The sequence below is a fragment of the Lipotes vexillifer genome, unplaced genomic scaffold (genome assembly GCF_000442215.2).
Source record: "Lipotes vexillifer unplaced genomic scaffold, Lipotes_vexillifer_v1.1 scaffold71, whole genome shotgun sequence".
Lineage (NCBI taxonomy): Eukaryota > Metazoa > Chordata > Mammalia > Artiodactyla > Lipotidae > Lipotes > Lipotes vexillifer.
The window spans coordinates 8422471-8434709 of record NW_006793703.1 but is presented as its reverse complement, the minus strand read 5'-3'; the positions used below and the strand labels follow the sequence as shown (position 1 = coordinate 8434709).

The 12239-nt window shown below is 41.7% G+C and overlaps 1 protein-coding gene across 1 annotated transcript; it reads left to right on the top strand.

Annotated features, from left to right (window-relative positions):
- Positions 1–7601: 7601 nt before the first annotated feature.
- Positions 7602–10512, top strand: LOC103072343 (protein FAM115C-like). The gene is made up of 2 exons (XM_007466667.1): positions 7602–7934; positions 10246–10512. Exons 1-2 carry the CDS (start codon positions 7602–7604, stop codon positions 10510–10512), a joined length of 600 nt encoding a protein of 199 aa, XP_007466729.1.
- Positions 10513–12239: the final 1727 nt, after the last annotated feature.

Here is a 12239-nt window from a genome sequence, read left to right as displayed (position 1 = left end):
GAGATAATGAGACCTTGGAGTAGGGGTTGGGAGTTGGGATATAGTCTTAAGACATTTAAAGATCAAATTTAGAGGAAACATGGAAATTCTTTGAATCTGTGCTAGGGACAGACAATTTGAATGAAGAAGCAATAAGATACAACTGAGAAGCAAGTAGGACTTTCATCTTTACTTGCCATAATCCTGTTGTTATAATACAGACTTTAACAATGGGGGGAAAAGTATTTTTATGAACATTGTCATGATTTCTACACAAGTTATAATGTGCTCTAATAACTAAATTTGCAGTTTTTAGAGTCACAATAAGCAACCCAACAATATTCTTATTATTATGAAATGCATCATGCTCACAAAAAAATTGCATAAAACATGTACAATTCAAATAATAATTGTAGGAGGTGTGGCCAAGATGGCAGAGTAGGAAGACCCTGAGCTCACCTCCTCCCATGAGCACACCAAAATTACACTATTTACAGAGCAACTATCAATGAGAATGACCTTAAGTATAGCAGAAAAGATTTTCCACAACTAAAGCTGTAAAGAGGAACCACACAGGATGGGTAGGCGGGGTGGAGATGCAGTATAGTCAACACCCACACCCCGGGTAGAAGACCCTTGAATGAAAGGATAATCACAATTGCAGAGGCTCTCTCAAAAGAGCGAGGGGTTCAAGCGCCACATTGAGCTTCCCAGCCCAGGGTCCTGCACTGGGAAGATGAGCCCCAAAACATCTGGTTTTTAGGCCTGTGGGGCCTGTATACAGGAGAGCCAGAGAGCTGCAGGAAACAGAGACTGCTTTTGAACGGCTCATGAAAAATATCACATGTTCAGAGATCCAGCACAGAGGTTACTAACGAGGTTGAACAGTTTCCATATATTAATTAGACATTTAGCTTTTTGTTTTTTGGTTTTTTGTTGTTTTTGAAGTGCCCATTTAATTCTCTCATGCACTTTTCTGTTGGATTTTCTGTGTCATGATATTTTGTGTATATAACTGTGGCCAGTTCTTTGTGTAGCTGACAACTTCTCCCACTCTGGGTTGCCCTTCTTAGAGCATCTTTTGATAAACATTGTTTCTTAAATTTATGCAGTCAAAGTTAGTAATCTTTTCCTTATGGTTAGTGCTATCTGTATCTCGAATAATTTTTTTGTTTACCCAAATTTCATGTAGATATTTTTTCTACAGTATCCTTCTAATGTTTTATAAATTTTCTTTCAATTTTAGATCTTTGAATGAGTTTTGTGTGTAGTGTGAAGTAGAAACACAATTTCAGTTTTTAAAAACATGGATTCCCAGTTATCATAGCACTGTTCATTAAAAAGCTCCCCCCCCCTCATCTACAGAGTCAAGTGTCTGTATATGGGTGGGCCTTCCTAGATGCTCTCTCTTCCTTTCTGTTGATTTATTTTTCTATCTCTATGACAATGCTATGCTTTTGCAATATTTTTATAATAAATCTTTATATTTGTTCTACCGTTCTTTTCCTTCAGGAACATTCAACTATTCTAGGTTCTTTGTTGCTTTCATTTAAATTTTAGAATCAACTCATTGCGTTCCACCAAAACAAATAAGCGAACAACTACAACAATAAACTCTGCTGGGATTTGATTCTAAGTAACTTCTTAAAAATACAGGAGGAGCTTCAAGATGGCGGAAGAGTAAGACGTGGAGATCACCTTCCTCCCCAAAAATACATCAGAAATACATCTACATGTGGAACAGCTCCTACAGAACACCTACTGAACACTGGCAGAAGACCTCAGGCCTCCCAAAGGGCAAGAAGCTCTCCACGTACCTGGGTAGGGCAAAAGGAAAAAGAAAAAACAGAGACAAAAGAACAAGGACAGGACCTGCACCAGTGGGAGGGAGCTGTGAAGGAGGAAAGGTTTCCACACACTAGGAAGCCCCCTTTGTGGGCGGAGACTGCAGGTGGCAGAGGGGGAGCTTCGGGGCCGTGGAGGAGAGAACAGCCACAGAGGTGCAGAGGGCAAAGCGGAGAGATTCCCGCACAGAGGATCAGGGCCAACCGGCACTCACCAGCCCGAGAGGCTTGTCTGCTCAGCCGCCGGGGCGGGCGGGGCTGGGAGCTGAGGCTCAGGCTTCGGTCGGAACGCCGGGAGAGGACTGGGGTTGGCGGCGTGAACACAGCCTGCAGGGGGTTAGTGCGCCACGGCTAGCCGGGAGGGAGTCCAGGGAAAAGTCTGGACCAGCCGAAGAGGCAAGAGACTTTTTCTTCCCTCTTTGTTTCCTGGTGCGCGAGGAGAGGGGATTCAGAGCGCCGCTTAAAGGAGCTCCAGAGACGGGCGCGAGCCGCGGCTATCAGCGCAGACCCCAGAGACGGGCATGAGATGCTAAGGCTGCTGCTGCCGCCACCAAGAAGCCTGTGTGCGAGCACAGGTCACTCTCCACACCCCCCTTCCAGGGAGCCTGCGCAGCCCACCACTGCCAGGGGCCCGGGATCCAGGGACAACTTCCCCGGGAGAACGCACGGTGCGCCTCAGACTGAGAAAATATTTGAAGAGATTATACTTGAAAACTTCCCTAATATGGGAAAGGAAATAGTTAATCAAGTGCAGGAAGCAAGAGAGTCCCATACAGGATAAATCCAAGGAGAAACACACCGAGACACATATTAATCAAACTATCCAAAATTAAATACAAAGAAAAAATATTAAAAGCAGCAACGGAAAAGCAACAAATAACATACAAATGAATCTCCATAAGGTTAACAGCTGATCTTTCAGCAGAAACTCTGCAAGCCAGAACGGAGTAGCAGGACATATTTAAAGTGATGAAGGAGAAAAACCTACAACCAAGATTACTCTACCCAGCAAGGATCTCATTCAGATTTGATGGAGAAATTAAAACCTTTACAGACAAGCAAAAGCTAAGAGAATTCAGCACGACCAAACCAGCTTTACAACAAATGCTAAAGGAACTTCTCTAGGCAGGAAACACAAGACAAGGAAAAGACCTACAATAACAAACCCAAAACAATTAAGAAAGTGGAAATAGCAACATACATATCGATAATTATCTTAAATGTAAATGGATTAAATGCTCCAATCAAAAGACCTAGACTGGCTGAATGGATACAAAAACAAGACCCATATATATGCTGTCTACAAGAGACCCACTTCAGACCTAGGGACACATACAGACTGAAAGTGAGGGGACTGAAAAAGATATTCCATGCAAATGAAAGCTGGAGTAGCAATTCTCGTATCAGACACAATGGACTTTAAAATCATATCTTGGGTCACAAATCAAGCCTTGGTAAATTTAATAAAATTGAAATCGTATCAAGTATCTTTTCTGACCACAACGCTATGAGACTAGATATCAATTACAGAAAAAAATCTGTAAAAAATACAAGCACACGGAGGCTAAACAATACACTACTTAATAACCAAGAGACCACTGAAGAAATCAAAGAGGAAATCAAAAAATACCTAGAAACAAATGACAATGAAAACACGATGACCCAAAACCTATGGGATACAGCAAAAGCAGTTCTAAGAGGGAAGTTTATAGCAATACAATCCTACCTTAAGAAACAAGAAACAGGGCTTCCCTGGTGGCGCAGTGGTGGAGAGTCCGCCTGCCGATGCAGGGGACGTGGGTTCGTGCCCAAGTCAGGGAAGATCCCACATGCCACAGAGCGGCTGGGCCCGAGAGACATAGCCGCTGAGTCTGCGCGTCTAGAGCCTGTGCTCCGCAACGGGAGAGGCCACAACAGTGAGAGGCCCACGTACCACAAAAAAAAAAAAAAAGAAAAGAAAAGAAAAATTAATTTAAGAAAAAGAAACAAAAAACATCTCAAATAAACAACCTAACCTTACAGCTAAAGCAATTAGAGAGAGAAGAACAAAAAAACTCCTAAGTTAGCAGAAGGAAAGAAATCATAAAGATCAGATCAGAAATAAATGAAAAAGAAATGAAGGAAACGATAGCAAAGATCAATAAAACCAGAAGCTGGTTCTTTGAGAAGATAAACAAAATTGATAAACCGTTAGCCAGACTCATCAAGAAAAAAAGGGAGAAGACTCAAATCAACAGAATTAGAAATGGAAAAGGAGAAGTAACAACTGACACTGCAGAAACACAAAGGACCATGAGAGATTACTACATGCAACTCTATGCCAATAAAATGGACAACCTGGAAGAAATGGACACATTCAGAAAACCACAACCTTCCGAGACTGAACCAGGAAGAAACAGAAAATATGAACACACAAATCACAAGTACTGAAATTGAAACTGATTAAAAATCTCCCAACAAACAAAAGCCCAGGACCAGATGGCTTCACAGGTGAATTCCATCAAACATTTAGAGAAGACCTAACACCTATCCTTCTCAAACTCTTCCAAAATATAGCAGAGGGAGGAACACTCCCAAACTCATTCTACAAGGCCACCATCACCCTGATACCAAAACCAGACAAAGATGTCACAAAGAAAGAAAACTACAGGCCAATATCACTGATGAACATAGATGCAAAAATCCTCAACAAAACACTAGCAAAGAGAATCCACCAGCACGTTAAAAGGATCATACACCATGATCAAGTGGGGTTTATCCCAGGAATACAAGGATCCTTCAATATACGCAAATCAATCAATGTGATACACCTTATTAAGAAACTGAAGGAGAAAAACCATATGATCATCTCAATAGATGCAGAGAAAGCTTCTGACAAAATTCGACACCCATTTATGATAAAAACCCTGCAGAAAGTAGGCATAGAGGGAACTTTCCTCAACATAAAAAGGCCACATATGACAAACCCACAGCCAACATCATCCTCAATGGTGAAAAACTGAAACCATGTCCACTAAGATCAGGAACAAGACAAGGTTTCCCAGTGTCACCACTATTATTCAACATAGTTTTGGAAGTTTTAACCACAGCAATCAGAGAAGAAAAAGAAATTAAAGGAATCCAAATTGGAAAAGAAGAAGTAAAGCTGTCACTGTTTGCAGATGACATGATCCTATACATAGGGAATCCTAAAGACGCTACCAGTAAACTACTAGAGCTAATCAATGAATTTGGTAAAGTAGCAGGATACAAAGTTAATGCACAGAAGTCTCTAGCATTCCTATACACTAATGATGAAAAATCTGAAAGTGAAATTAAGAAAACACTCCCATTTACCCCTGCAACAGAAAGAATAAGATATCTAGGAATAACCTACGTAAGGAGACAAAAGACCTATGTGCAGAAAATTATAAGACACTGATGAAAGAAATTAAACATGATACAGAGAGATGGAGAGATATACCATGTTCTTGGATTGGAAGAATCAACACCGTGAAAATGACTCTACTACCCAAAGCAATCTACAGATTCAGTGCAATCCCTATCAAACTACCAATGGCATTTTTCACAGAACTAGAACAAAAATTTTCACAATTTGTATGGAAACGCAGAAGACCCCGAATAGCCAAAGCAATCTTGAGAATGAGAAACAAAGCTGGAGGAATCAGGCTCCTGTACTTCAGACTATACTACAAAGCTACAGTAATCAAGACAGTATGGTACTGGCACAAAAACAGAAATATAGATCAATGGAACAGGATAGAAAGCCCAGAGATAAACCCACACACATATGGTCACCTTATCTTTGATAAAGGAGGCAAGAATATACAGTGGAGAAAAGACAGCCTCTTCAATAAGTGGTGCTGGGAAAACTGGACAGTTACAGGTAAAAGAATGAAATTAGAACACTCCCTAACACCATACCCAAAACTAAACTCAAAATAGATTAAAGACCTAAATGTAAGGCCAGACACAATCAAACTCTGAGCGGAAAACATAGGCAGAACACTCTATGACATAAATCACAGCAAGATCCTTTTTGACCCATCTCCTAGAGAAATGGAAATAAAAACAAAAATAAACAAAGGGGACCTAATGAAACTTAAAAGCTTTTGCACAGCAAAGGAAACCATAAACAAGTCCAAAAGACAACCCTCAGAATGGGAGAAAATATCTGCTAATGAAGCAACTGACAAAGGATTAATCTCCAAAACATACAAGCAACTCATGCAGCTCAATATCAAAAAACGAACAACCCAATCCAAAAATGGGCAGAAGACCTAAACAGACATTTCTCCAAAGAAGATATACAGATTGCCAACTAACACCTGAAAGAATGCTCAACATCATTAATTATTAGAGGAATGCAAATCGAAATTACAATGCGACATCATCTCACACCGGTCAGAATGGCCATCATCAAAAAATCTACAAACAATAAATGCTGGAGAGGGTGTGGAGAAAAGGGAACCCTCTTGCACTGTTGGTGGGAATGTAAATTGATACAGCCACTATGGAGAACAGCCTGGAGGTTCCTTAAAAAACTAAAAATAGAACTTCCTTATGACTCAGCAATCCCACTACTGGGCATATACCCTGAGAAAACCATAATTCAAAAAGAGTCATGTACCATAATGTTCACTGCAGCTCTATTTACAATAGCCAGGACATGGAAGCAACCTAAGTGTCCATCGACAGATGAATGGATAAAGAAGATGTGGCATAGACATACAAGGGAATATTTCTCAGCCATAAAAAGGAACGGAACTGAGTTATTTGTAGTGAGGTGGATGGACCTACAGACTGTCATACAGAGTGAAGTAAGTCAGAAGGAGAAAAACAAATACTGTATGCTAACACATATATATGGAATCTAGAAGAAAAAGAAAAAAGAAAAATAAATGGTCCGATGAACCTATGGGCAAGATGGGAATAAAGATGCAGACCTACTAGACCATGGACTTGAGGATACGGGGAGGGGGAAGGGTAAGCTGGGACAAAGTGAGAGAGTGGCATGGACATACATACACTACCAAACGTAAAATAGCTAGCTAGTGGGAAGCAGCCGCATAGCACAGGGAGATCAGCTTGGTGCTTTGTGACCACCTAGAGGGGTGGGATAGGGAGGGTTGGGAGGGTGGGAGATGCAAGAGGGAAGAGATATGGGGACATACGTATATGTATAACTGATTCACTTTGTTATAAAGCAGAAACTAACACACCATTGTAAAACTATTATACTGCAATAAAGATGTTAAAAAAAAAAACAAAAAAACCCTGGAGTAAATGTAGGTATTTAGAGAAAAATGAGGAAGCCTGATTGCCGTCCTCAGGCTCTCAAAATGATTCCATAAAACGGATTAAGACTAAATTAGAGAAGGGAGAAATTATAGTGTTCTCCCTCATAGTCGCAAATGCAGACACAGGACATCATGGCACTGAAACACATCACCCACATAGCAATTCATGGGAATAGTCACCCATGCAAAAATGGAAAAAAAAAAAAAAAAAAGGAATGATGACACTAATAGTCACATTCCATGTACGTATACCCCTGGGGTCAAGTAGGGATGAAAATGAAAAAGTCCAAGAAACTGGGAAGGAGACCGGCTAGATTACAAATAAGCTTGGACGAGAAGGTAAAGTCGGATGCTTTTCTGATTAATCTGGGACTAGTTAAAATGTTCTGGGCTTCCTGGGATGGTGGGAGAGATATAACCTACAAAGAACATTGTTCATCACCTCAGTTCTTCTTCCTTATTGCCTCCTTCAGATTGGATGCAGTCTGGATACCCCATCATGTGCCACGTGCAGTCAGTGCCTGTGTTCCTTGATGAGACGATCATAAGATCCAAAGGCATCTGGGGTCTCTTCCACGAGATGGGCCGCAACTTGAAGCATTCTGGATGGATTATCCATCCTCATACCACTGAGGCCATGTGCAACCTCTGGTCAGTCTATGTGAGTGAGACAGTGCTGGACATCCCCGGGAATCAGGCCCACTCTCGTCTGAGTCCTCAAAATCGGGAGCAGAGGATCCAAATGCACACGGACAAGGGAACCCCCCTGACTGACCAGAACATGTGGACGGCTCTGGAAACGTATCTTCAGGTACAGAGCAGGAACGGAGGGAAACGGGGACTACACTACAACTCCTTCAACACCGCCACCAGCCCTGGACACGGGAGACGGCTGCATGGTGGTGTCTCTCTGTGGCTCAGGTTTTACATGTCTAAGATGGATAATGATACGTGTCCTACTCCTCCCCTCCACCTCAGAACTTTGTGGAAATAAATGAAAGTGGGTGGAATCATTGTGAAAAGTATAGCACGACAACACAGTTCTGGCCATGAAAACTTGAGGTAGACTCGCAGCTTTGCCAAATACACAATTGAGTGGTTTCTCCTGAGTTATCTTTATAGTTCAGAAGACAAGAACATCACCTCACTATAACAATGCATTACGAGGACACAGGCTGGGGAAAGTGACCTGGTAGCAAGTTTCTCAAAATGGTATCTTCTTACTTAAACCCCAAGTGTGGATAAGTCCTAGTTCCATTATAAAATAAGTAACATGTGTAGTGTTTTTCAACTTTTCAAAGCCTTCCCTTCCATTTCCCCGATCTAATCCTTGCCAGCCTCATGAAACACATTAAGGACGTATTATCACAATCCTCATTTGGCAAGTGCAGAAGCTGAAGGTTAAAGGGCATAAGCAGTCTGTCATCGACCTTACAATTGAGAGAAAGGGGAAGACCTGGAACTCAGGTTTGGTGTTCTGACTCCAGACCCCCGCGCCTTTGGCACTGCCGCACGCCGTCTCTGGATGTTCACGATTCCAAAGATTCTGAGATTACTTCAGGCGGCACAATAAATTTGGACTGTTCCATTTTCCTTAGCAATAACTAATCTGTCTGAGCACATGCATGAAAGAGTCAGTGTCCCAGAAGCTTGACCTACAAGTTCAATTCAAAGCCCTTGGGGGCAGACTCCCTTCACTGCTCTCTACCTGGACTTCCATAGCTCTGGGGTTGGATTCAGGCCAGGCGGCCACCTCCCTGACCCCTCACCTTCCATTCCCACCACATGGTCAAAATTCAAGTCCCGGGCGTCTGTCATCCAAACGATTCCAATAGCCTCTTCACTAGTCTCCCTACTTCTATCCATGATGCCAACTGACCTGTCTTCCAAAGGTGCTGACAAAAAAAAACACACATTTCAGCTAATAAATCTTCAGTAACTCCCTGGTGCCTCCAGGTAGAATGCCACACTCTTTAGTAACTGGCTCTGTCTTCCCCTCCTGCCTCGAGATCCAGATTCTTGCCTTCTTACTCATTCGCCAGCAAATCCAAACTGTTTTACAGTTTTCAGAACACATTGCCATGGTCCACGTTTCTGTACATTTGCAAATATTGCTCTTTCTCACTGAAATAGTTTTGCCTTCTTTATATACCAAGAAAACTGTCCGTCTTTCAAAATCAGACCATTGTCACCTTCTCCAAGAAGCCTTCCCTGAATATGTTCCTTTGAGATATTAGTTACTTGCTCCCCCACGTTACAATTGTGTTGAAATGACCCCAGGTTGTCAGTTATTTGTTTAATTCAATTCAATTAATTAAAATTTAATTTAACTTAATAAGTTGATTATAATTAGTATTAGATATCTCCTAATGGCTCAGTCTGTGATCTCAGCTGAGCAATAATGAAAGAATGATACTGGTGTTGGCTGAGACATTCTACTTTAACTTGTCTTCAAGGCAGTGCTTCTCCAGGGTCATAGATTCCTAAGTGATGGACCAGGATTGTATCCTTTCTAGCTCTCAAGTTCTATAACCCCAACTATCCATTTCAGAGGGCCTTCCAGGAACTGACTCTGAGTACACATCTCTCCCTAGGTCTGAGTTCATCCTAGCTCTACCCACAAAAAAAAAAAAAATGCATTCTTTTTACACATCTGCCTGTCTCCATAAGACAACGTGGCAGACTTACTAAGAGTCGAGTCTTCAACAAAGAATAAAAATATCATTACATCTGGGTGGTGTCTGTGTTTTCAAATGGAAGGATTCCACTTTTCAGCTACACAAGATGATCCTCATCTATGTCAGATTAAAATCTTTATCTACCACTAAGCTTAGGAGAAAAATAATAATACTAAAAGTAACTACCATTTATTAGAGACCAAGTAAAGTGCAAGCACAGACTCCATCTCTGAGACTGGAGTGAGGCAGAATAAGATACGACACCAGTCACTGGAATGAGCATATGAGTGAATGGAGAAGGAGAGAGCCACTGTTGAGAATTAAATCAGTGTTAAAAGATAGCTTACAACTAAGCATTACCATGTAATTTTATGTGAGTATGTGTCGGGGGGGCGTGGCTTTTGTAGACCAGACACCTCATTCTGTCCCTCCCTTCTCTTCCAGCTCCAGGAGGCCTTTGGGTGGGAGCCATTCACCCAGCTCTTTGCTGAGTACCAGACCCTCTCTGGCATCCCCAGAGACAACACTGGCAAGATGAATCTGTGGGTGAAGAAATTCTCTGAAAAGGTGCACAAGAATCTGGCTCCTTCCTTTGAGGCCTGGGGCTGGCCTGTCCAGAAGGAAGTGGCTGCGAGCCTGCCCTGTCTGCCTGAGTGGCAAGAAAATCCCATGAAATCATATGCACACTACAAAAGGAGTGAAGAATTGTAGAAATGTTCACTTTAAAACAGATCATTGGATATAACAGATCTAATCCTCACATAATCAACCCAAATTTCAGCTTTATTTTTTTTCTCAATCTTGTTCAGAATATCCTAATTCATTGGCAACATAGAGATTAAAATAGACAGTGATTTTTCAAAATTAGTAATTTGCATATAACTCAACCATGTTTTCTCTAGTTTTATTTTTTAATCTTAAGAGATTTCTTTCTTGATTTGTTTAGTGTTTTACATTTGCTTTATTGGGTGACAGGAACTGCTCAGACCCAAAGACTTAACCCCAGGAATGTCTTTCCTTGGGTCCCTTTAGAGCACCTTGCTCTTTATCCTAAAATTATTTCATATGTTTCACAAGTATCTTTTGTCTGCATGGTTTGAACACAGTAGTTGGTCAACAGATACTTGATGAAAATGAATAATAGGGGGCTTTCCCGGGGGCACAGTGGTTAAGAGTCCGCCTGCCAATGCAGGGGACATGGGTTCGAGCCCTGGTCCAGGAGGATCCCACATGCCGTGGAGCAATTAAGCCCGTGTGCCACAACTTCTGAGCCTGCGCTCTAGAGCCCTCGAGCCACAACTACTGAAGCCCGCGCGCCTGGAGCCCGTGCTCCGCAACGAGAGAGGCCACCGCAGTGAGAAGCCTGCGCACCGCAACTAGAGAAAGCCCGCGTGCAGCAACGAAGACCCAATGCGGCCTAGATCTAAATTTAAATAAATTTAAATAAATTTAAATAAATTTAAAATTTATTTTAAATTTTAAAAATAAATAACTAAATTTTAAAAATAAATATAAATAAATAATAAGAAGAAAAAGAAAATGAATAATAACAACTACATGATAGAGAACTCACTGTGTGCCAGCCAGCAAGTGCTTTAACTGGACCAAGTCATTTCCTGATTGCAGCAACCCTGAATTAGGAACTATTACAGGTCCTGTTCCAAGTAGGAAAACGTGTTCCTGGAAATTAAAGCTCTAACGTTATAATAGGTTAAACCTCATGAAGATATATTTCAGATGCATAGGGGAGGGGGTGTTGATTCCCTACTTCACAAAATTCTTTAGAATTATTCCTGCAGCACAGAGGACCACGCACATCCATTTCACCTCTACAGATGGGAGCTGCCACACGGCCTACCAAACACCCCACGTGGTTCCTTTGGGAAATGATCAAACAATTTGCTGACAATTCAAAGCCTGTTATCTGAGAAAATTTGATGTTAGTGTCAGAAAGATAGACCAAGGCAAGCAAACGAAAGAAATACTGGCTTGATAAAAAGAAACGAAGCTGAGTTATCTGTAGTGACATGGATGGACCTAGAGTCTGTCATACTGAGTGAAGTAAGTCAGAAAGAGAAAAACAAATACCGTATGCTAACACATATATATGGAACCTAAAAAAAAAGAAAAGACATAGTTCTGATGAACCTAGGGGCAGGACAGGAATAAAGACGCAGACGTAGAGGATGGATTTGAGGACACAGGGAGGGGGAAGGGTAAGCTGGGACGAAGTGAGAGAGTAGCACTGACATACGTACACTACCAAATGTAAAATAGATAGCTAGTGAGAAGCAGCTGCATGGCACCGGGAGATCAGCTCGGTGCTTTGTGTCCACCTAGAGGGGTGGGATAGGGAGACGCAAGAGGGAGGAGATATGGGGATATATGTATACATAAAGCTGATTCACTTTGTCATACAGCAGAAGCTAACACACCAT